A 24,494-nucleotide genomic window follows, 5' to 3' on the forward strand; every position below is an offset into this window, starting at 1 on the left:
AGTCAGACACTAAGGGGTTCAGCTCCCAGGTCCAAGAGAACCTGGGTAAGCCACTTCTCAGACAGCCATGGCAATAGGGCTTGGGCAGATCTAATTATATCTAGCAGCACTTTGTTGGCTGAAAATCACCGTCCCCTCATTGTGGGAGTGAATGCACAGGCAGATGGGTCCCAGGCACGCACTGCTAGCTCTGAGCCAGGCCACCACCCTACCAGGTGTCAATGGCGTTGCAGGCCCTTGATGCTACGCGGCAGATCAGCCACGAGGAATTCCACGAGACGTCTCTGTGGGAGTCAGAGTCCTGACCACGTTCCAACACAAACAACCTCTTTGTCTCTTCCTAAATTCCCTGCGCGGTTCCAGCCACACTTGGATACTTCTCCGCTTCCTGCCCGACACCGCTGGACAGCGTTGCTACCTGGATGTGGGCGCAGTGCTCCACCACAGGGAATTTCAACTATGTTTCAGGGATGGGTGAAGGTTTCTTGAGCTCTGCCGAGTCCTTGAACAAGAGCAGCGCTGACACCCTTGCTCAGGTCTGAGCCTTCTCCCAGCGTTGTCTCTCAGCGCTGCCCCGCTTCCTGCAACCTCCCGTCACCCCCTTCCCCACAAGACAGCAGTTTCTTGCTAGTGCTGGGGAGCTACTTCTACAGTGGCAGTTTCCTTGGGAGCCGGCCAGCCACACTGGAAGCCCTGGAGCAAACAGGCTGGCACCCTGCATGAAACAACGGGAAGATTTCTGCATAGCCTCTCCAGCCTGGGAGGGCTGGCTGGTGTCTCCATCCCCCCAGCTGCCCTGCTCTGCTGGCCAAAGGAAGCTGTGCGCCAAGTGCAGCCCCCGTCCCTACCCGTCAGGGGCTGGCCTCACCCCCTGCCAAACTCAATGTCCAGGGCTGGAGCGGTCGCACCTCTCAGCACCCTTCAGCTGTATTACCATTCAGCACATGGCCCAAGCTGCTTTCTGACTCAGGGCCCTTCTGCACCAGCCACGTGCCCAGTTGCAGCCCTGTCCTTCTTCCACCCTCACCTCACCCAGGCTTCCCGTGCACACCCCGGACCAGCCTCTCAGACCCTGCTCCTGCTTCTCCCTCACTCGCCTCCCCCCACGTTCACATTGCTCGGGTACTCTCTCTCTCCCCCCACATAAGCCTCCAACTCCCACAAAGTGCAAGCACAGCGGCCAATTCCCTTCCCTCCTCTGCTCAAGCTCCAGTGCGACGAGATGCGGGCACAGCCATAGGAAGTCCAAGGTTTCAGTGGTTAATAACAGCGTCATCGCAGATCAGTCCCGCGGATGGCTGCAGAGCACCGTGAGCACGACTGGGCCTCTGTGAAACTGAGGCTGAGTCGAGGGGAATCAGAGGTGCCTGCGAGGGCCCCAAGGCTGGAATGGCTGGGGGCTGAGGGGAGCCATGTCCAGACTTGGATTTAGGACCATCAGCAGAACTAGGTAGATGAAACTCCCTTCTCTCATTAGCACTCTTGACCCGGCTCAGTTAAATGTACTGAGCTCCTCTAAAAAGGCTCCAATCCAGCACCTTGATGCAAGCAAAGGAAACCCCATCTCCCCTCCCTTGTTCCTGCCTCTGCCCTTGGCGCAGACCTCACTATTACATGGGGTGGTAAGTCTGATCTAAACCTATTAGATCTTCCCTTCTGCCTGCTGGTGACATTTATCAGCCTGTCAGAGCAACAGGGCCCCTAATCTTGTTGTCTCCCGACCTCAGGGAATAACCCGAGTGTTAAATTTCTTATTAGAGGCAGCTGAAGCTGCCAGAGCCCTGACCCTGATTAGCAATTTCACACATTTCCAAAGAGAGAGATTAGCAGGACTGCAGGGGCCTGGGTCTGTTACTGCTACCACCTCACACTCACCTGCCTTTGAGGAGCTGAGGTCCCAGAAAGGCAAGATCTTCCCCACTTGGCTGCAGTTGGTTTCAGCCAGCTTTCGTTCTTTTACACACACATAAGTACCAGTGACTGTCCTGGAGAGTGCGACTTGCCATCCACGGAGCAGGGGCAGCACAGGCAACCTTGCTGCAGGGGGGTAAGGAGGTAACTCTCTGTCAAAATCTGGAAGAAGGGGGACAAACCTGACTAGTCTTTTTGTGCTGTCAGGAAACTTGTTCAGTAGAAACTGGGCTCAGATGCAGCAAACTCGCTTCACGCAGTTACTGACAGGGCCGAGCTACACGAGATGCATGGAGGCAAAGACTGGACCACGTTCCTGAACCCTTATTCTATGGTGTAAATCTACCCTGCCTCCTCTTCTCCCCGCACGGCCAGGAAGAAAGCAGAACCTTCCCAATGCATTACACGCTCCAGGACCCTCTATCCAGCGCCCCCCGCCCAGCTAAGCAATGCCTCCATCTCTCATGCTCCCTTCCAGAGTCAGCTTCCTAATTTCTTAGCATGATGCAAACTGCCTAATTGCCAACACCAATGACACTCCAGCCAGAAATCCATCTAATCCAGCCCCCCCCCCCCCCCCCACTTCATAAACATGTGGGCTTTAATTACATTTCCTGTTTTCATGACAAAATATTTGCATCCCTCTCTTCTGCCTGTCCCCTCCCTGCAATCACTCCATAATCTCCAATACTTACAACCTGACCAACAGGAGAACGAGGGAGCTGTCTTCCCAACCATTCGCTCCTCAGAGGGCACCAAGGCCAGGAACTGCAGGGGGGCATGGGCTGTTAGCAGGCTGGCACACCATACTGCCTGGGCTCGCTGATGCCTGCAAGCTGGGGTCACAGCAGAATGAACTGGGCTCGGGATGGGTGAAAGAGCAAGGAGATGCTGGTGAAGATGCTAGGATCTGATGTCCCCTCTGGGGAAAGACTCGGAGTGCCCCGACTGGACTGTGCTGCTTTCTCCCCTGCCAAGCACTTCCAGCCTGAAATGCTGCAAACAGCTTTAGGGGGGGCTCTGTCTTAGTCCTGAGCTGTTGTGATCTTTATGCAGCGACACCAGCAGCTAGGCGACTCCAGTCTCAGCCTCCAGCTCCCCAACTACCCAGCCACCTGGAAAGCAGGAATCTTTGCTACCCAAGGAGAACGACTCTCTCGGAGTAGCTCCTCAGCACCCTGCCAGCCAGAAGACAAGCGCGCTCCTCCCACAACCCACTCAGTCATTCAGGAAAGCACATGCTCCTAGAGGCCTTCATTACATTGTGCTTCAGACTCTCTGCTGTCCTTCAAGCCGAGTCTCGAGGCTTCGCAGCTTCCAAGAACATGTTAAATGTGAAAAATTGTAACCTGGTCAAATGTTTGCCTGAGTCTGCAGCAAGCCGCCGTCTCCACTGCAAAACTTCTTGCTGGCCTTCAAATCATCATTAACTACTTGACTGCTGGGCCAGGCTCACTGGAGAAGACAGCAAAAAACAGTTTATGAAGGTTCACACAATCTATGATGAGCAGCATCTTGCATCTGGGAGAGCCTTGGTTTGCAGGTGGAACTCTGGAGTATACAATTATATTTGCCCTGCAGGAGGGCTTCGATGCACAGCATAGCACCTGATCTTGTCTTGGACAGTGGGATGGAGCAGACAGCCTCCCAAGGTCCCTTCTAGCCCCGGTATCTATGAATCCATGGTTCCAGCTACGGCCCATCTCTCCAAGTAGACTAAGAATTACCAGTGTCGCCAGCGGCAGAGAGAACTTCATAAGTAGCATGCAACCGTGACAGGAGGACAGTGTCAGAGGGACCATGACAGAGCAGGCATCTCCGTGTCCTGAAAAGCTCAACCTAAGGAATATGAGACAGTCTACAACTCAAGTCTGTACCAGACAGATTTCCACGTAGATCTGAACAAGGCACATGTAACTCAGACAGGGGCACTGAGTTTTCCTAATGGCGCTCCTAGTCTGGAAGCAGAAAAGGTGCCTGTGCCACTTGCTTATACCCATCGTTTTTGCTCTGCTGAGATTATGCAAGGTAACCAACCAGTCACCTGAACAGAGGCCTATCAATGCATGCTGTGCAAGTCAGAGGATGTACCTTTAAATGTTACTAATGTGTTCTCAATGGATCTGCCATGGTAGAAGAGTTAATTCCCCCCCTCCACTGCTCCCTCAAGCCCCTCTCAGCCCCTGCGATGGGATAATTAGATGCGAGGGCTCAGCACAGATGATGCTCCAGTTGCTTAGCAACTAATGGTTTCCACGGAAATGGAAAGCACAGCCTTCAGAGCAGTAAGTGAGCAGTGCAGCAGGGCAGGGAAAGATGCCTTCAGCTCCCGCACTGATCCGCTCCTCCAGAAACACTCAGAGGCCTTGAGGTATTAGGGAATGGAAAGGGGGTGCCTTAAAGATACACGGTCCCTGTTTCAAGGCAGAATAAAAAGTAACGTGTTTTTACTGAACCCATTTGCTATGATCCCAGTGACTGCAGCTGAGCCCAGCCCTCAGTCCAGACTCCCTCGCCTGACAGCCCCCAGGCCTGGCGCTACTGCCCAGGCACATGGACCCTGCTGCACTCAGGGCCTGTGTGCAAGACCCCTGGCACCAGTGCTGTGACCCAGAGGCGGCAAAGTGAGTCTGCACCCTGAAGCACTGACTTGGCTGTTGAATGATGTCTCCTAAAGAGCCTCACGAGAGCCATCCAGCCAAAGGGGTGGCTTCTTCGAGAGTCTCTAACTCCCTAACAGAGCACAAAGTGCCGATAATGGTGCCATTCAACTGATCCTACTACCAAGAGCCAGAGCTCTGATCGATTAGCCACTGCCAAAGTCTGCCCTGGTGCTGCTGCCACCACCACCTGCCTCTGCCACTGCACAGCTCCCTGTCACTTTGCACCCTGCCAGCCCCAGAACTGCCCCCACCGTGCCACAGCCAGCCACCGTGCCACATCTCCTCACTGCAATGCTGCAGCAGTGGATGGTGCAACTGCATTGATTCAGGTTGTGATCTTGCCACCTCTCATAAGCTAGTAGGAGCCAGGCTTGGTCATTACTTAGCTCAGAGACCTCCTGGTCATTACTGAGTGATAGTGTGGAAGAAATCATGCAGAACAGATCCTAAAGGACCCCAGGCACTGTGTAAGATGCTGGGTCTTGGTCTAGTCTTCTGACCCCACCCTGACTCTACTCTGCCTCCTTAAGTGCCCAATGCATTTTCACATGGATGGATCTGACCCTTTTCTTCTCTTTCTGTCCTAAACTCTTGGTGAAGATGCTTCTTGAGGTCAAACGGCCAATATGTTACACCCCACAAGTGGCTGCAATTCAGTGACGAGTGACATCGTTCCTGCCTGTAAAAGTTTTTAAAAACTCTCAAGCTCCCTAGGCCTGTATTGATCTATATACCTTTAAATGTATGGACCTGGTGGCTGCCTATAAATATATAAGGGGCATACATCAGGATCCGGGGGAACGCCTGTTCACCAGAGTGCCCCAAGGGATGAGAAGGCCAAATGGTCACAAACTCCTCCAAGACCATTCCAGGCTGGACGTAAGGAAAAACTTCTGTACTATTCCAGGCCCTGGGGCCTTGGACAGATTCCCTCCAGAGGTGGGGCAACCACCTACTCTGGACTCTTTTAAGAAACATTTGGATGTCTATCTTGCTGGGATCCTATGACCCCAGCTGACTTCCTGCCCCTGGGGCAGGGGGCTGGACTCGATGATCTTCCAAGGTCCATTCCAGCCCGAATGTCTGTGAAATCTATGAAATTATGCAGCCCTGCCTGGCTCCCAAAACTTCCCTCAGCCCCATCCACCCCTGGCCCTTGAGTCCCAGGCGCACCAAGAGGTAATATGCAACAAGCTGCTGCGTCTCTGGCACGTTTTGCTGCACAGACTCACTATCTTTTCTCTTCCCCCCTTGAGGGAGGAGACTGACAGCATGCACTCCAGCCTCTTATCTGCTATCTCCTCTTGGCAAAAGGGATCAAAATGGAGGGCAATCTATTTCTGGATAGGGGCTGAGCTGGGAAGTGATGTATAGCTTTGGCAAGAGGCAGCAGGAGTGGAGTGGGTCCTGGAAAGCCCCTGTCTGCATCTCTTGGGCTGGCAGTGTTCGGGACTCTTACACATTCTGCTGTACATATGCCCTCGGCTAGTATCATAACTCAGTTGTTCTTACAATAAAGCTGCAGAACAAAGTGCGAGAGTTGCAAAGTTTGAAAAACAGGACAGTAATCGTCATTCACCCTTCACCATTCCCTGCTCAAGGGCATGAAAGCACTCTCCGATGGAGGTTAGACCTTACAGACTCCTTTCTGTCTGGTCACTGTGGATGAGATTAGAGCTCCATGGGCTGTTCAAGAGGCTGTCTCACATCTGTATTCACGTCAGTGGACTCAGGCATGGTCCTAGCACAGTGGGTACCCATCCCACAAGGCCGCTGGCACACTGGTCCTTTGACTGGCAGCCTGTAAGCTGGGCCAAGGGCTGAACAGCAGGAGGAAGTGTATCATTTACACAGGTCCTGGGCTTGGCACATGGGAACCTGACTGCCCTCTTGTTCCCAAAGGGTCCCTGCCACACATGCTGGGGAAGCCTGCTGCATGACTCTCCGTGCCAACCCTGCTCTGGGGATCTCCAGTCAAAGGGGTTTCTGGGGGGCTTCGGGGGAGCGGGGGCATAGCAGGCTTTCACCCACGCGTCTCTCGCTGCTTCCGAGCCTAACTGGGGCTTTTTTTCAAAAAGCCACCTATAAGTTTATTAGGGGTGACCACCAGTATGTGGGGGAACGTTTGCTCACCAGAGCGCCCCAAGGGATGACGACTAGGTCGAATGGTCACAAACTACTACAAGACCGTTTCAGGCTGGACATAGGGAAGAATTTCTTTCCTGTCCGAGCCCCCAAGGTCTGGAACAGCCTGCCGCCGGGGGTGGTTCAAGCGCCCACACTGAACACCTGCAAGGCGAAACTGGATGCTTATCTTGCTGGGATCCTATGACCCCAGCTGACTTGCTGCCCCTCCTCTGGGCAGGGGGCTGGACTCGATGATCTTCCGAGGTCCCTTCCAGCCCGAATGTCTATGAAATCTATGAAAGGGGCCAGCACTAAACTCACTGGAATCCTACTAACCAGACCAAGAGGTGTCACAGGATGCACTGCAGCTTTAAACACTCCTTTGTGCTGGCTGCCGGGACCTCTCCAGTCATTCACATTGGCTGAACATATTTAATTAGTGCTTCCTACAGCACAGTGCTCCACACAGCTGAGGTCTAATTGGTCCACTGTGGGCCAGGGCAGCCATGGGCCCAACCTTCCCAGGGCTACTCCTCCACAGAGCAGGGCTCCCCTGCTGCAGGTGTCAGTGCCCCTGATATGCAGGCAGTGCCAGCTGTGCAGCATGTCTTTGTTTTCCCAGGCCACACCTGCTCCAGGCAGCAGTTCTGGACCAGGAGGAAGGGGAGATCGTGCCCAGTGGCATAGCTAGGTCAGGGCAAGTGGGACAACTGCTGCAGGTGCCAATTTGGAGGGGGGGAGGGTAAAGACAAGCACGGCAACCAGAAATCAGTGCTGCCCCCATGCCCCAGCTGTGCCCTACACTACCGATTGCACCAGCCTTCAGATCTCACCTGGCTTAGGGGGATGCCCTAGCACATTCCAGTGCAAGCCAATTCTAATGCAGCAGTAGCAAAAGGCATTAGCACAGCTACTGGGACATAAATGGGGAAACAGGGATCTGTGGGTCTGGTAAGAAGGGTGCAGAGCTAGCAAAGATTCATTTTTCATAGATGCCCCAGCTAAGCCAGGGCAGAGGAAACACTCCTACTTTCCAGCACCTGCTTTGCTTCTGGGTTTTTGTTATTTCCTTAGTAAAATCCAATTTTCCTCCTCAGTGACACAGAAAACCCATTAGCAACAGCAAAGGGGTGGGAGTCGGGATGTGGGGTTTGCTGCAGCCATCCAAAGATGACACATGTGGCTTAAAGACAATCAGAACCATCAGAGCAAAGGCATTTAAATACAATGCCATGCCTAGCAGTCAGAGAAAGAGGCAGTTTTATGCCTTTTCTTTGGGACTTTAATTCTGCGGGTGCCCGGCACAGCCAAATACAGTGTGCACATATCCAAGTCTACAGATCCCACCCACTCCTGCTCCTCTTCTCTACAGCCTGAACTTCTGCTCTATTTCTGCACCCCACTTAGCCTCCATCTGCTAATGCCCCTCAAATCCTGACCAGCAGCCAGTCAGGGTCTCCCCTGCCAAAGCCTCTCATTCCCGACTGCAGAGTTAGGCTCTGTTAAAGCACCCCGGTGCTGATCTGAAGACCTCTTTCTAGTCCCACTGAGAGAAAGAATAAAAGACCTGAAACATAAAGATAGCTGCTAGAAAGCTGTGCCCACCCACCTATGACAGAGGCAAGAGCTAATTTCTCTGTGACCAAGGTCTCCTCCCTCTGGTCCCCATCCTGAGGTCTGCTTAACTTCGATCCGCCCTGGCTGGAGACTAGCGCTTTGGGAAGGCACCTGAGCACATTTCAAAAAAGAGAAGAAGTTGTAGAATATTTCAAATTTTCTCCCCTATTGCTTTCAAATACGGAATCAAAGGAAAATGCTGTCCTTTGTTCAGTGGGGGAGCAGCTCTAAAGGTGAGGCAAACCCAGAAGAACCAGTTGTTTGAATACTCAGCCAACTCCACTTTGAAGTGGTTTTAAAAATCTCGGAGGAGGGGCAGGGATCTGAGATTGCCTTTTTTGCTACAAGCTCACAGAGCGTAAGGACGTGGGGGTGTGAGCCGGTTCCTCCTCCACCAGAAAAATAAAGTTTCTCTGTGGAGAGAGACTCGATGCGAGGGCACGCCGCCGAGGAGCGCCAATCATTCCAGGAGCTCACGCCGCCGAGCAGCGCAGTGAAGCGGCAGCTGCCGGGCTCTCTTCAGCACACGCCACCGCACACGTCTCCCTCGCCCATCCCTTACACGTTGCTTCACCTGCGCCCACAGACCCCAGTGGAGCCGTGACACTTGCTCTTCTGTCCTCACCTTGCTCTGAAAGAATGCAAAATTTCCACTGTATATGGGATCGTAAGCACTGGGACCAGCGGGGTCCATTTCCAGCTCTGGCACAAATCTTGCTCCTGGGCCAGTCAGCTGGAAAGCAGGTAAGGCTCTGACACATATCAAGTTTTTCAAGTTTTCCACTGTGTCCTCAAGTCACGGGGAGCTGCAGCCAGTTGCAAGAGTCAGGTCTGTCTACGCCACACAAAGCAGCCATGCTTCAGCCACACCCTGGCACGAACACCAGTCACCATGACAGGACCACAGGATCTCTCCTGTTCCTGGGCTTCCCTTCTGTCTCACCTCCTTTTTCCACCTACCTCTGCTCATCTGAACACTGCCTCTAGCTGTTTCGTAGGAAGGAGCGGACCACTGTGAGCAGCCTAGCTGGAGAGCTCTGCTCATTTGTCTCACAGACCCTGGAATCACGCTCAGATCCTGGCAGCTGGCTCTGCCACCAGCCCCCTGCTGCAGCCCAGACCTCTCTGTGCCAGGAAAGGCAGGAGGTGACCTTGGGCCCAGGCACAAGATCACTGTGCAGGATCAATCCCAGTCTATGAGCTCCTCAGAGAGCCCCTGCAAGCCAGAATCAGGTTAGGAGAGAAGAGTGCTGGAGCCAGGGATCAGCTATGGCACCAGCACAGCAGCTGCAGCCTGCTCACACCACCCAGGGCAGCGGCAAACTCTGATCTGGCCCAGAGCGAGTCTGTTCTGAACCACCCTCTGGGTACGGAGCTGTCTACTGATGACACCTACGGGAGATCCCTTTTATCGCAGACGGCACAGGCCTGCGTTTTGGAGCCAGGTTCTGGTCATGATTGCTCAGGTACACGCATGCTAGTTACTGAAAGGACAAGTCTCCTGTCTGCAGTGCATGTACCCGCTCCCTGGTCACTGTGGATCACACCCCAAACCTGCAGAAATCACAAATACACAAACCCAGCAGCTCTTCCTGGGGGAGGGACAGGAAAGGGGAGGGTAAAGGGACAAGAGAGAAATAGCCCTTTCACCTGGATTGATCCAGAAACTCTGCTGCCCTGTGCACGATGCAAACAGAAGCCGCTGGAGCAGCTGGCACTGGGCCACGGTTCTCCTTACGGCACCTGCAAGCCCAAGAGAGAATTTAAGACCCTTTACTGGGTCAGACCGCAGCCTGTCTGGTCCCATATGTGGTCTCCGCAGAGTGGCTGGTGAGAAGTGCATTTCTGCAGAACCTATTTGGACAGACTTGTCCCCTGCCCCTCTTCACTTGCAGCTTCCAGTATTTAGAGACCTGGAAAGTCTTCATTTGGAGTCTGTACCTGCATCTATCATGTCTCTTACCCACTGATGCACCTGTCCTGCATGGCTTTGTCTAACCGTTGTCTGAACCTAGTGAAACCGTCAGCCTCTGCAACACCTTGTGGCAATAAGCTCCACAGTTAATTACCCCTTGTGCCAAGCAGCATGCACCAGGTGAGGCACTGAGCCCATTGCCTTGAACTTCCTCTCTCCTGGCTCCTGGGGCTGTGCAGATGCAAACTCCAGGCACAAGTGACCCAGAAGGCCAAGCACCAGGTTAGCAGGAAAGAAAACCTGGGCTCCCCTTTCCCACCCAACAGGAGTGCCCACGTCCAGGGGAGGGTGGCAAAAAGCACACAGGGGGCCACAGCCAGCCAGGGAGCTTGTGCCAGGGGACAACCTAACCAGCAGTCAGCACTTATAGTTTCATAGTAGCTAGGGTCGGGAAGGACCTGAACAGATCACCTAGCCTGACCCCCTGCCACAGGCAGGAATGGATGCTGGGTTCACAAGACCCCGGACAGATGATCACCCAACCTCCTCTTGAATTTGCCCAAGGTAGGGGCGAGGACCACTTCCCTGGGAAGTTGGTTCCAGATTTTGGCCACCCGAACTGTAAAATATTGCCTCCAGATCTCTAACCTAAACCTGTTCTCCATCAGCTTATGACCATGGTTCCTCGTCACCCCAGGTGGTGCTGGGGAGAAAAGGGCTCTGCCTATTTGCTGTTGATCCCCCACGATGAGCTTGTAGGCAGCCGCCAGGTCCCCCCTCAGCCTCCTCTTGCTGAGGCTGAACAGGTTCAGGTCCTTCAGTCTCTCCTCGTAGGGCCTGTCCTGCTGCCCTCGCACCAAGCGGGTGGCCTCCTCTGGACCCTCGCCAGGCTGGCCGCATCCCTTTTGAAGTGCGGCGCCCAGAACTGGACGCAGTACTCCACCTGCGGCCTGACCAAAGTCGCATAGAGGGGGACGATCACCTCTCTGGACCGGCTTGAGATGCACCTTTGGATGCATGACAAGGTATGGCCGGCCTTGCTGGCTGCGGTCTGGCACTGGCGGCTCACGTTCATCTTGGAGTCAACAATGACTCCGAGATCCCTTTCCGCCTCTGTGCTTTCAAGAAGGGAACTCCCCGGCCTGTGTGTATGCTGTGCATTCCTTCTCCCAAGGTGCAGCACCCTGCACTTGTCTGCGTTGAACCCCATCCTATTCTCGTCTGCCCACTTTTGTAGTCTGTCTAAAGTAGTCCGACTTCACGCTGTACCACCCAGATCCCACCTCCCTACACTACAAAGCAGCCTGCAAAACTTGCCACCTTGGGGCATCCTGATTCTGTGTAGTAATCCCTGTCCACTCTTGTCCTGTGACATCTGTTCACAAGACACCTGAAGAAGAGACAGAAATGCCCTGAAATGGCTCAGCTCCTTCCTCGCAGACCAAATGCCAAGGCCATCCTAGGGAACTGTCCCCCCAGTCTCAAGACACTGATATCACTAAGAGTCTCACAGGTCTCTCTTGTCTACATGACGCCGTTGGGGAGCTGATTAAGACCTGCTCTGTCAAACACAGACCTGGCCATGCTGGTCCACATGCTCATGTCTTTCAGTGATGGCCTCTGCAACTTGTATCTAGGACTGAAACCACATTCTTGGAAAAGCATAACTGGCGTATGATGCAGCAGTCCAACTGAGCTGTGATTGGGGAAATACTGCAACGATCCTTTGCTCTCTGAACTATGCCACATGGAACAAAGCCCAGCTGAAGGTCTCTGTCCTGCAATTCATCACCCCCACCCTGCAATCAGCCCTAGCTACTTGACAGACACATTTTCCCCCACAGTCGTGACACCCCCCCAGCAGAAACCCCACCTGGAAAATGAAATGAGACTAATGTGGGAAACTTGAAAGACAACTTTGCCAGGAGCTGGATCTATTCTTAGCCAGAGAGGAGGAAACAGAGGGTCTCACTGCTGTCAGAAACAGGGCAAGACTCGTGTCTCACTCAGCTGCCCTAGTGTAACTGGCTTAGTGTGAACACACATACCGACAGAGGTGTACAGAGGTGTGTGAGGATGCAAATACACATACCGTGGCATACACATGCATCTACACACATGCACCTGAAATCAGACACAGTCTCAGGCGACTGCTCCCACAAACAGTCATGTTTGGAATCCAAAATGCCTTTTGTCTCTTTTATTGCATTCCAGAAGCAAGAGCAGCTAGGGAGTGGCAATGCACAGGGTCACAGGACTGAAACCTGACAGAGGAATAGGACCTCACACCTGGGGCAGCCTGCGAGACACACCAGCTACTACACAAGTCTGCCCCAAGAGCACCCACAGCCTTGCTGACAGCATGGGCTCTCTGGGGCAGGGGCTGCACCTGAATCAATGCCTGGTGAGGCTAACTGCACCTCACACTGCTACGTCAGACCTTCTGCCATGGAGTGGAGACAGCAGAGGTCAGCAGGTCGAGGCTCTAAGCTTGCCTTCCGGGGCTCTGGGACTGATAGGTGCAGCCAGAGGAGCTCTTGGACCCCATTCGGCCCTGAGAGTCACAGTCCCCTAACTCCAGGGCCAGACCTCAGGAATCTGGCACACCTTTCCAACCAATGCAGGGCTCTCCCAGACAGGTGTGGGAGAGAGGTGCTACACCTGATGTGCATCTATGCACCCCAAGTCCTGGTACTCACAGTGCTCACTCTGGATCTCAACCACAGCTACTCTGCAGTCGCATGTTGTCCACCTCAGTGCTCCTAAGGAGAACGCAACCTCCCTCCTCTTACAGCTGCATTACAACCCAGGCCAGATCCCATAATCTCCTCCTTTCTCTGCAACCTGTCAAAGCTCATCCTCCGTGACATAGTTGGGTTCAGCCATTGTTCCTGCCTGCCCCTCCTACATATGCTGCTTCTACCTGCAGGGAGCAGCTGTTCAAAAAGCGGAGGGCTGCCCTGGCAAAGCATCGAAATCGCAGCTCTGCTGAAAGCCCAGGTCCCTAATGCCAGCACAGGACAAGGCAGGGGAATGTGCACCTGCTGGGAGAGGAGCCCCAGCTTGAGCCACAGGCTTGCAAAGCCTCTCTGGAATCCCTGGGGTGGGTACCCTGGGCGTGCATGTGGGAAGGGGGGCTGGCTGGTCAGACTGGTTTTCAGCAGGGCTGCTCTCATTGGCCGATTCCCAGGCAGGTGCAACTCACCTAGGAAGTGCCAGTTCAGACGATCCCAGACGGTCTGATCCAGGGCAGCATCCAGCCTGTTGCCGTCACCGCTGCGCGCTCTCCTCTGCCTTGGCAATGCAGGCGCTGGCTGTTCTGACCTTCTGCGCGTTCTTCGGGGGGACAAAAATGGCAGGTTCTCTCTCTTTTCCCTCTTCTCCCCAGACTGCTAGACCTGGAAGGTTGCCACTGGATTCTGCAGGTTGCTGAAGCTAGGACCAAGGGGTGGCCAGGACATGGGCAGGGGTGCTGCAGGGAGGACATGGGAGCAGCGGGAGAAGCATTCCTGGGTTTCAGGCTTAGTTCTGCCACTGACTCATACCCCTCATTTGCCTTCTACCTATGTTACAGGCAAGGCCCTAGCCTGACAGGGTAACTTGTTTAATACAGGGGATGGCAATATACAGCCTGTAGCCTGGATCTGGCCCACAGAGCCCTTGACTTTGTCTATGCCTGCTCCTGTTCTGGGATTAAGTAGTGGGAAACTGCACCAGGGCTGGGCAACTTCCAGATGCACCCTTGCCAGCACTGCTTCTCCCCACATGCCCTGGCTCCCATCCGGTTGGGAGCTGCACCAGGGCCTGCTCCCCCTTCCCCACCTCCCAGCTCCAGCACAGCAGCAGCAGCATGGACATAGCTCCCAGCTGCCCAGCCCTGGAGCTGCTCCCCACGGTCATGCCCCAGATAAGGAGCAAGGGGACAGGGGAAGTAGAAGCAGCATGGGTGCAGCTCCCAGGTGCCAGGCACCCCGCTCTCCCACTGCTGCTGCAGTCAGGCCAGCGGTGGAGTGTTCCAGGACGTGGCTTGGAAAGGCTGCCAGCCCGCCACTGCTTTACCAGGGCTGGGGTCCTGGGCAGGTGGTGGTGCAAAGGCTGACTGTCGTTAAGCTGAACAGGAAGCACCCACATGCTCTGGCCAGCTCGCTTGCGGACAAGGGTCTGGTGGGTGTGCTTGGAGCAGGGGCAGCCAACCTGTGGCATGGGTAGCCTCTGTGTGGTATCCAGCAGGTTGGGCAGGGAAGGGGATCAGAGTGGCACTGGGGGGGCGGGGGGGTCTATTTCATGGGACCTCTGCCAAAAAGGTTAGCCCCCACTGTCTTACTTGGCCCATCAATCCTTGCCTGGACTTGAGGGCAGGAGCCAGCATTACAGCTATCATTATTTTGAACATATTCGTAAGTGCTTAGAGGGCTGTAGGTGGCAAGACGTCCCAAAGCTGGCTCAGAAGTGTCACCTCTGTAAGGCAGAGTGGAGGGTGAGAGCCAAGACTCCTGGTCCTGTTCCTACTTCTGCTACAGCCCCACTATGCAGTTTGGGGCAGGACACAGGATCTCCTTCCCTAAGGCCACAATGGAGATATCACTATACCCAGAAGTGCTGGGGGCTAGCTGCATCTTTAACCAGCAGGCTGCCGAGGAAGAGGCGTTTTACAGGAGCTAACAGCCCCACACAGACAAGGGGCATTCCTCTGCCCTTGTGACTTCACCCCACCCAGCCCCTGGTGCTCCATATTTATGGCTGCTTGACACCTAGTTACCAGCCCTGGAACTATTCACCTGCAGGGCTCGGCTTCAGATCAAGATCAGTGCTACAGCTATTAACTGTTTGTACTCCAGTCCTAACCTCTGCAGCCAACAAGGCTCCACTTGCCTCACACAGCTTTGGGGCAAATCTCACACACCAGCAGTAACCTTTGGCTTGCAGCTCAAGGAAGCAAAGATAAAAGGACAGTGAAGGGCTAGTCACCGCAGGCACATATACAGTAAAGGGACTTTTCCTGGGAACATCCATGCTGCTTCTATACAGTGCAGGGCTGAGGGGTCCTCACCCAGTGTCACTGCCAGGGGGTCCTGTTATAGGAGCCACCTAACCTGGGTCCTTCTTGGAAAACTGTGGGGAGCAGGGCCAGGGGGAAGATAGCCTGCGACTCCCCGCTTGCTTTCAGACATGCCCAGGTGCTCGAGATCAGCTGGGGTGGGGAGGGGGGCATGCACTGGCTCTCCCAAGACCCAGCCTTCTTGCGAAAAGCTGGGTTGGTAATGACTGGCACTAACCAAATGCCTTCCTCTGTGCACCTACCAGCTCCAGGATCTCTGGCCAGCCTGAAACTCTCCCCTGCTCCAGCCATGGTTTCTGAGCTGCTCCAGCTCTGACCTTGGAGGAGCCAGCTGTAGTTGTGCCACACACAGCTTCCTGCCGCAGCCTAGCTCCTGCTGCTCTTCGAGGGCTGCCCAAGCACCTTCAGTTACTCTGCATTTCTGGTCAACACCCTTGTCAGGGACAACACTAGAAACGTATTTGAGGGAACTGATGGGGCAATAACTGCTCAGAGATGGGCCTGACCCAGGGAAAAGAGTCCAGACTAGGTCTCAAAGCTGGGAATTGGTATGGTGGGGTGTTCAATGGACGTGACTCTGGACCGCAGCATCTGAAGTCTTTCCTATGGGTGGCGGGCAAGGAACGTGGCGGAAGCCAGGCAGAGGAACCTGTGCAGAGCAGGCAGCCAGAACAATCTGGCATGAGGCACTGTAGGTTGACATCCATCCAGTTTCGTTTGCTTTCAGATTTCAACATTTCCAGCGTCTCTGGTGTCCTCTCACCAGCACTGGCCGAGAGCCTCCTAATGGCAGTGCCCCCGTGCCAATTCACCGGGGCAAATGCCAGCATCCACATCATACATCCCAATGGAACCACAGGTCAGTGAGACGCCTTCTTCCAGCAACAATACCTTGAGCCCTTCTCCCCAGACAGCCCCAGGGCCCTCGGTGCAGGGGCCATGCGGAATGAAGGTGTAGCAGCCTGGATTAGCGGTCGAAGCAGGGAGCAGGGTCAGGGTTGCTGCATTCTCGTGCAGCTCCAGGAGGGAAGAGGGCTCTAGAGGCAAGAGCAGTGGCCTCCTTACTACAAGAAACCTCAGGCCCAAGGAGGTGCGACTCCATGCCACCCTAAAACAGAATCAGGGAATGCAGGACGAGGCTCTGGGATACAGCACAACCCAGCTCAGGCAGATGCCACCTCATGCCTTTGCAATCCACAACATGTCCAATCACACGTGCAGCCTTTTCGCTCATGTGTCTGGAGATGACTCTTCCCAGGCCTGCTATAGCACTTCCTGGGTTTTAAACACTCCGCCTCTCCCCATGTCAGATGTCAGGCACTTCACTGTGCCCCTGTGCCGTGGCAGGCGTGAGCTCGTCAGCGTGGTGGACAGCACTGGGGGCTTCACTGTGACCAGACTGGATGCTTACCAGATCACAAGACTGACTCCAGGACACACATACACGTGAGTTGCCAGAACTGGCAGAGTCCAGTAAAAGCAGGCATGCCAGGGGAGAAAGGAGGCCCCCCAGCCACAGTACCACTTGTGTACGAGCGAGAACATGCAACTCAGCCCCCAAATGGGTCTCTGGCTGGCACAGCACTGCTGCCCACCTGCATGGCTGGGGTCTCGCCTACAGGCCTCCACCAGAGCTCAGAAAGTCTGCTTATGCAGAGCAGATACTGTGTGGAGTAGCTTCCTGCCAATTCAGAAAGTCCAAGGCTCAGAGAACACTCGGAAAGCCAGCTAGAGAGGTGTTGGTGGAAGCAGGTGACAGCGGTTTTCACTCCTGTTTCTTCTTCCACAGCATTTCTTACTCTGTCTTCAACAAAGACCGTTCTGTATCCAAAAGCAACAGCATTGCCATGGGCACTTTGAATAGTAAGTAATGCTGCTTTGCCTACTGTAATGACACCCACTGACTTGGTCTGGCCAAACCACGGGGCAAGGGACAAGACAGCAGCTGTCTTGAACCAGAGTTCTTCCATGTGTGGAGCACCGCCCCATCCCCCAAAGCAGGGGGGCCGCACACCTCCTCCTACTCGGATGCAGGCGTCTTACCAGGTGCATGGATTCCCTAAGTCAGGCCATGTAACAGCCTCAGATTCGACCTCTCCATTCTGTCCTGCAGCCTCAATCTTCAGCCCTGCAGAGCATGAAGATGAGGAGGGAGGGCAGCATAATGGGTCTCAGCTGAGCTGAGGTGGTGGGCATGTCTGCTCCCTCCCCCCTTGCCTCATAGGTGCCCTGGGCTCTCTCCCCCTCAGGAGTGGATTACAGAAGCATACCTGCAGACATGTCACGCAGTGGAGGAATGGTGGTGATCACAGTTCTCCTCTCCATCGCCATGTTTGTCTTGGTTGCTGGCCTCATTGCCATGCTGGCAATCACGAGATGCAAGTGAAGCAGGACTGCCTGGACATGCCGAGACAGTGGCTTCCCCTGCAGAGTCGTGCTGCCATGAGAACGCGTGAGGGTGACCCGCAAAGGAACACAGCCTGGCTGCTACCTCCTCTTTTTCTCTTTGTTTCTGTTTCTTGTGGGTAGAGATGCCTGGATAACCTTCCCTGTAAAGCATTTTCCTTCTTGTTTGTTACCTTAGAAGCTCAGGCCTTGGCTGCCCTGTTTGCTCTGGAGGCCTGGGAACGATTGGAGAATAAGCAGGATTTTAACATCTGATCCGTGTGCACATTTTGTACTGTACCGAGGTTGGAGGGCGGGTTACCAAAATAATTACACTGGTATAGTCAGCATGGCAAGAGTGGGAACACTGCATTTCAGGTGCCTTATGATGGTCAAGATCAGTACTTCTCAACCATTTTTGTACTAGAACCCATTTGTAAACATTGATGGCCAGTCCCGACCCAAAAAATAGTTTCAGTAGAAAACAGCTCCATGGGCCCTCATGCCTGACCTGCTGCCCCCACCCCCAGGCCCCAGCCCCGCAGTGTGTGGGGCAGGGGAGGCCCCCAAGCAGCCCCTTGCAGGCTGCAACTCTGCCAGCCTTCAAGGGAAAACCCACAGGCTCCCACATTTTTCTCCTCTAAAGGAGAATCCACTTTTAAAGTTTATTCGTGACCCATTCATATATTCTTGCAACCCACTTTTGAATCACGACCCGCAGGTTGAGAAATGGTGGTCCCGATGATGCCCCCCCATATGCAAGAACAAGCCATGCTGGTACAAATGCTTTTATAATCTACCCAAGCTAGCAGCTGTGCACGGTTATGGTCAGAGCAGCGTGACTTTTTACACGCAGGCACGGCCTTAGTAAGGTAAGTGTCAGGAGATTTCAGTGGGGAGGGAGGGAGGGAGGAGTTGGGAGCAGATGGGAAGGATGTGGACCCTTTCAAACTGTCGTTGTTAATCCCCCTTGATACCTTAAGGCTCCTGAAGAGGAGGCGTTTGTTAGGGGTTCAGCCCCTCCTCTCCTTCGACGCGGGCTGGACAGAGATGCTAGGTCAAACCTTTGCTGCTTCCAAAGAGTCCTTCAGTCACAAACAGGACAAACCAGCTTGCCATCCCCGAGATGCCTAACACAGAAGCCAAACAAAAATTAGGGCAAAGCCCTACAAGACTTTCAGCCCTGCTCTATGGATATTAAAAGTAGTATACATAGGGTACAAATCCATTCCTCTGTGCTGCACATGACCTTTAACGCTGTATCCTCCGTTTAAACAAAGTGCTTGGCCAGGCTGGCACTGCAAAGCTTTCCCAGCACAGCTTCAGTGGTTGGGAGGTTAGAAAAACCATTGTGCACCTTGAGTCTCACTCCCACTGGGCTCCTGCACAGACATTAGTTATTGTAGCACCTGTGCTGGCTGCAGCGTCTGGGAAGAGCTGGGAAACGCTGGACTGTTCCTCATAAGGGATGGTGGGGAAACGCTCTTTAGAGCAAGAGCTAAGCGTGATGTCTTTGCTTTCACCTCCTCTCTTATTTCTTTGGTCTAAATGCTTTCCCTTAAAGTTCATGCACATCTGATGTATTAGCGCTCATCTTCTGCAGGGGGCTCCTCTTTCTGCTGCACCCAAGGATGGCAGTCCAAAAGGCATTAAAACATGATCTTCTCTTGAAAAGAACGCCTAGCTGGTCTGCTTTTGTGCATGCTGGTAGCTGGTAAGATGCATCCTGAGCCTTCACTACAAATGAAAACCCGAAGGCGAGCCAAGTATTTGGCACTGGTTTCATAAAAGTTTGACTGGTGGCTCACTTTCAGTCACAACTTTTCTTTCTTAATCACCAAAACCAGTCAACTTAGTTTCATCACCAGGAATCTGGGTTTTCCGTTTCCCACGGAAACCCCCTGCAGATTTCCCCTTTTAACCAAGAAAAAAAATCACAGATTTTTTGTTTTAATGGAGAAACACACTGATTTTCCACTTCTACAAAGAGGTCTCTGCAGGCTGACAAAGCTCCAGCCCGCAAGGGGCCAAGAGGAGCGGGAGGAGGGCAGCCCGGAGGGCAGCTCCTGCAGGTGGTCTGGCTGGGCCGGGGCAGGGGGAATTGAGGCCTCCACAGATATGGAGGGAGGGAGTTGGGCAGGGCTGGGGCTGTTGTAGGGTGGCCATCATAGGGGACAGTCCTGTTATCCTCTATTGATGCAAAACTGGATGCCTGCATGTCCTCTATTTTTCTCTTGATGAGAGAAGAGGAGGCGGCGAGAGGCTTACTTTAGAACATGGAGAAAAGGGAGGGGAGATGAAACTGGTTAGAAACAAAGGCAGAGATTTCCTGTCTCTCACCTCAAAACCCTTTTGGCCTGCAGAGTTCTACCCAAACGCACTTGGGGGTCACAGACTGTAAAGCCCAGTGACCCATGAGCCATCCTGCATTAGAAACAGCAGTCTCAGTGCAGGACAGGATAAACCAAGTGTGTGATATACACTCCACTGCATTTAAATTCCAAGCAAAACCTTAGACTAAGTGTCAGTACAGCTTTAGGTACTTACCAAGAAGTCAGTCTAAATGGGTACACAACAAAGCCCAGGCAGTGACGCCTCCTTTTTTCTGGAGTAGACTACCTGCTCCCATTGACACTAATCCCAAGGCCCTTGGAGAGATCTTTAATAGGCATTCTGATGTGTGAACTAGGGCCCAGCCTCTCTCTCACCTGGCTCCAATGTTGCACTTTCTTTAATGAGCGACAGGCCCAAGGAGCAGAATTAGAGAGCTGTTATAAATCAGTGGGGGCCAGCGTGCTCAGCCCTGCTAACACTCTTCTGGGGCCATGGCAACAGTAGATTATAAAACAGTGTTCCTGAGTTTAAACAAAAACACATTTTGGGAAAGCCTGCATCTCAAGAGTGGCCTTGAAGACTGGGATATGGAAGAGGAGCTCAAACTTACCAACACCTGTGATCAGCTCCCCCAAGGTAAGAATTGTGAGGGAAAAGCTCCAAGTGAAAATCAGAGTCTCAGATAATTGAGAATGAATGAATAATTAACAACAAATGCTCTGAGACCTGGGAGGTCCCAAGGGGAGCTGGCAAGACCAGCCCAACAAGACAAAAATCTCTAGCGAGCGCTCCAGAAGCAGTACTGGCACACGCTGGAGCTAGCACCACTGACTGTGCCACGGCTCATCTCTAATACTGCGCTAATTAGAACAGCTTGTTTTTCAAACTCCACTTCAATCCTGAAGTTGCAATCGCAGAGCTTGGAAATGGAGCACCCCGTTTAGGGCCCCTCCCGTGCAGCCACAGTCCAGGCCTGCCTCAAGTCCTACTCCTACGATTTGCTGCTTTGGCCATTTTAATCTTAAATCTCTCTAGTGGCACGAGAACCTTGTGCCAGCCTAAACAAATTCTCGGGACTTTCAGGACCTTGGATCTTCCAATAAAAGAGCTGGAACTAGCATTCTCCTGAATACTGCGGGGACTTCTTCAGAGCCCACACCGTGGCTAAACTTTCCTCCCCAGCTCTGCATAGTTTTTTCCACAAGGGAGCATTTTCCTGCTCAGGTGCAGTGGGATCTCTCTCCTCCTGGTCTAAGATCTCCCTGTATTAACACTGCTCCCAGCCCGGTCTCTGACCAAGGCATCCCTGAAAACCACAAATGGTTTGTCAAAGTGTGGATTTGCTAGCACTGGGTCTTAGCCTGAGGCATCTCTTAGGAAACAGAAACTCTCTGGGATTCTGCTGTCCAGATCACCTTCCTTGTGCAGCTCTTTGATGGGAGCTGCTAGGATACTGAAGTGCGGTACTAAAGTTGGGAGCAATGCTCTATCATCCCAATGAAAGATCAGGCTTGCTTTGTCATCTGAGGAGCAGGCCAGTCTGGGACAGCTTTGATTTTAGCAAGCTAAGGTTTGATCTGGTGCTTCCCACCTTGTGTCCCAGATTTGACACTTCTGCCATCCCCTTTACCTTTCCTACTTCCACTGCCAGCCTGCCCTCCTTTAGATGATCCAGAACCCACTGCAAGAGTTACACGTTGCTGCTGAGTTTGGTTGAAAATACCAATGCCGTCAACATATGCAACAGCAAACCCACCCGTTCCCTTCACTAACCCACCCACCAAATGCTGAAACGTAGCTGAGGCCCACATTGTCATCTTGGGTTTGGTGCCGGAGCATAGTCCTCAGGCCCACAGCACATCCCCACTGCAGCACGGGTGCTTTGTGGTGTATAACCCAAGCCCTGGGGACCCAGCATGATGCAGAAAAAGGGCTTTCATTTCCCAATGCAAAACAGACCCAGGCTCCATCTCCAAGCTTTCACGTGGGGGGGGGGGGGGGGCGGGCAAAGGGGGACACTCGGGGGGGGGGGGCAGGGAAACGGTGTCAATGCCACCAGCTGACCACACTGCTTCTGAACCTCTGCCGTTCACCAGCTGCTGACAAGGAAGTGAACCACCACATGCTGAAATGGCAGTGTGACCAGCAGGCATGCAAGCAATCTCTCCCCAGGGAACGGTCTGATGCGCCTCCTGATGGTGAGCCAGGCCCCAGCATTATCCCGGGGGAGGGATGGAGGCAGGGGGTTTCACTTGGCCTGGTGTAGAGGCTTACCCGGCACATAGCAGCTCTCCTCTGGATGTGGGCTTCGAGGCTCGGGGGTGGCTGAGCCAATCCCATCCCTAGCACTGGGCGAGATGCCACACAGTTGGGGAGGGAAGGCGGCACAAGCGACTCAACCCTGACCCTTCTGAGGAGGACTGGCTGCCATCAGCCAGTGAGGCAGAGCAGGGATGTGGCAGAAGGGAGCTGCCTGGACACTGCTGGAAAGCTATATGCAGCGAATGGTACTTCCAGGAGAAGGGACGTTAGCAGTCTCAGGCCGAGTAAAATGTTGGGGTCAGGGTTTGAGGGGACCCAGAGCCCTGCTCCTGGGAGGCAGGAGTCCTGTCTGCTGTTGAGGCCTTTGCTGATGCTCCCAAGTTATTTGGCCTCTTTGTTCTCTGCAGAATCAAATGTGCAGCCTCATCTATGGATGTGGGTGAACCCTAATGTGGTTTGCCCCACTGCAAGACATCTGGGCACGGATGCGACAGAAGATAGGAGTCTGTCGTCCTCAACAGCTGCTGACATAAGCTTTTCATCTCCAAGCCCTTCCTTGGATTACTCCAACCTCGACTGCTCGGAGGAGGATCTGCTGTCATCAGCCAGCGAGGCAGAGAAGGTATGTGGCAGAAGGGAGCTGCCCGGATACTGTTGTAAATCTACATGCGCTAGATTTGCTGGTGTGCGTACGATGCATCCTGCACTGGCACTGAGCTGGCTCTTGCTCCGCTGTGTGAGCAGGCCCGCCGTGCCAGCAGGGTGCAGAGGACGCGCTCTGCTGGGATGAACAGGTTGGATTTACGAGTGGTGTCTGGTGCTGGAATGGAGACTGGCATCCTCCCTAGCCATACGGCAGGGGCACAGCAAGCGGCGCTTCAGCCCTGACGTGGGAGAAGGCTCATCTGCCCATTCTGTATTTAGCCTCTCGGCTGAAGCTGCCAATAAGGGGTCCCCCTTTGTGCTGCAAATTCATCCACTGGGAACTGGACAAAGATCTGCCCAATTTGTTACATACAGGCCATCGATTTGTCTCTCCCCTCACACTCCTGACCCCACCCACCCAGTTCCAATATCTCATCACCCCTTCTGCTCTTCCTCTTCCCCAAGTTTACTGAGGATGAAGATGCTGCATCTGTAGACATCCAGCTCTCTCAGAAGATGGTGGAAACTCCCAAATTCAAGGCGAACCTGGCACCCTGGAAAGCAAAGGTCTCCAGATCTCAGAGCAGGAAGCTCAAGTACACCCTGCAGGCGAAGGCCAAAACCAAGGAGATCTGGCCTCGCCCCCCCCTTAATTACTGCATCCTCATCACCCTGGCCCTGTACAACAGCGCAGAGGGCAGCCTGACTGTGCAGCAGATCTACCAGTTCACACGGTACCTGCCGCCCTCCCAACTTCTCCAGTGCTGGGATGTGGGGCTGGGGGGTCAGGGGCAGCGTTACAAAACGGTCCTGCCTTGTACTGGGAAAGGAGCAGGACCTAGAGGTCAGGACCCGCACGGAGTCAGGACTTCTGGGGTCCGTTCTCAGCTCTGCCCGTGGCTCGCTGTGCAACTTCCTCTCTGCTCTCATTAGAGAGCGAGGATGCGAGGACTTGTCAATTAAATGCCCAAGCTCAGGTATGTCCAGAGCTGCCATTTTGGTACTGCCCCCTGGAAAGAATGAATATTGCTTTTTCACTGGTCCAGCTGAACCTCCTGCTTCAGGGCACAGCCTAATTGCACAGGGATCAGGCAAGAACCTCTCCCACATTTTTTTTTTACACCCACACGACACCTGGCCATTTCATGCGTGGTGGTGGGGGTAAGAATCCTCAAGCTCCTGCTGAGCAGTCAGTTCAGCCAGCGTTTGAGCTCAGCCCTGTGCCCTTCTCCTCTCCCTGCAGGCATCACTTCCCATTCTTCCAGACAGCCCCAGATGGCTGGAAAAACACTATTCGACACAACCTGTGCTTCAGCAGGAGCTTCGAGAAAACCACCCGCTTTGTGTGCAGCGAGGGGAAGCGCAAGGCACGCCTGTGGAAGCTGACCACAGACGGGCGCAGGAAGTTTGAGGAAGAAATGCAGGCTCTACCCACGGAGGCCCTCGCCTTGGTGCACCAAAGCATGAACGAACCAGGTACAGTCCAAAGGGAGCAACTCTTGTCTGAGTGGTCCAGGCAAAAGGAGCAGTCTCTGGAGACTGTTGTGAGGGAGCTGCAGCTGGGTCACATCTATGC

General features: G+C 53.8%; 2 protein-coding genes across 4 annotated transcripts in view; both read left to right on the forward strand.

Annotated features, from left to right (window-relative positions):
* The first annotated feature begins 8,649 nt into the window (after positions 1-8,649).
* UPK2 (uroplakin 2) lies at positions 8,650-19,580 on the forward strand. 3 transcript variants are annotated; one of them, XM_025194026.1, is made up of 6 exons: positions 8,650-9,062; positions 13,424-13,592; positions 16,020-16,151; positions 16,603-16,738; positions 17,082-17,155; positions 17,542-19,580. In XM_025194026.1, the coding sequence occupies exons 1-6, from the start codon at positions 8,958-8,960 to the stop codon at positions 17,676-17,678; spliced, it is 753 nt and encodes a 250-aa protein (XP_025049811.1). In that variant the 5' UTR covers positions 8,650-8,957; the 3' UTR covers positions 17,679-19,580. The 3 variants fall into 3 exon arrangements, with proteins under 3 accessions (XP_025049811.1, XP_025049812.1, XP_025049813.1); XM_025194027.1 differs by lacking the exon at positions 8,650-9,062 and adding an exon at positions 9,758-9,784 and having other exon boundaries at positions 17,542-18,575; XM_025194028.1 differs by lacking the exon at positions 8,650-9,062 and adding an exon at positions 12,428-13,336 and having other exon boundaries at positions 17,542-18,571.
* Positions 19,581-20,472: 892 nt separating this feature from the next.
* FOXR1 (forkhead box R1) overlaps positions 20,473-24,494 on the forward strand; it is a 5,845-nt gene continuing 1,823 nt past the window's right edge. Inside the window, exons 1-5 of the mRNA XM_006037611.3 lie at positions 20,473-20,647; positions 22,108-22,209; positions 22,681-22,895; positions 23,384-23,652; positions 24,162-24,394. Of these exons, the coding sequence (XP_006037673.1) occupies positions 20,503-20,647; positions 22,108-22,209; positions 22,681-22,895; positions 23,384-23,652; positions 24,162-24,394 (964 nt within the window). The 5' untranslated portion in view covers positions 20,473-20,502. The remainder of the gene's footprint in view (positions 20,648-22,107; positions 22,210-22,680; positions 22,896-23,383; positions 23,653-24,161; positions 24,395-24,494) is intronic.

The sequence above is a fragment of the Alligator sinensis genome, unplaced genomic scaffold, assembly GCF_000455745.1.
Source record: "Alligator sinensis unplaced genomic scaffold, ASM45574v1 scaffold1352_1, whole genome shotgun sequence".
NCBI classification, from domain to species: domain Eukaryota; kingdom Metazoa; phylum Chordata; order Crocodylia; family Alligatoridae; genus Alligator; species Alligator sinensis.

Coding starts and splice junctions, on each gene's coding strand:
- UPK2 (XM_025194026.1), top strand. CDS start 8,958: ATGCAAAATTTCCACTGTATATGGGATCGTAAGCACTGGGACCAGCGG. Junction 13,593..16,019: donor CGGGGGGACAAAAATGGCAG/GTTCTCTCTCTT, acceptor GTTTGCTTTCAG/ATTTCAACATTTCCAGCGTC. Junction 16,739..17,081: donor ACTCCAGGACACACATACAC/GTGAGTTGCCAG, acceptor CTTCTTCCACAG/CATTTCTTACTCTGTCTTCA.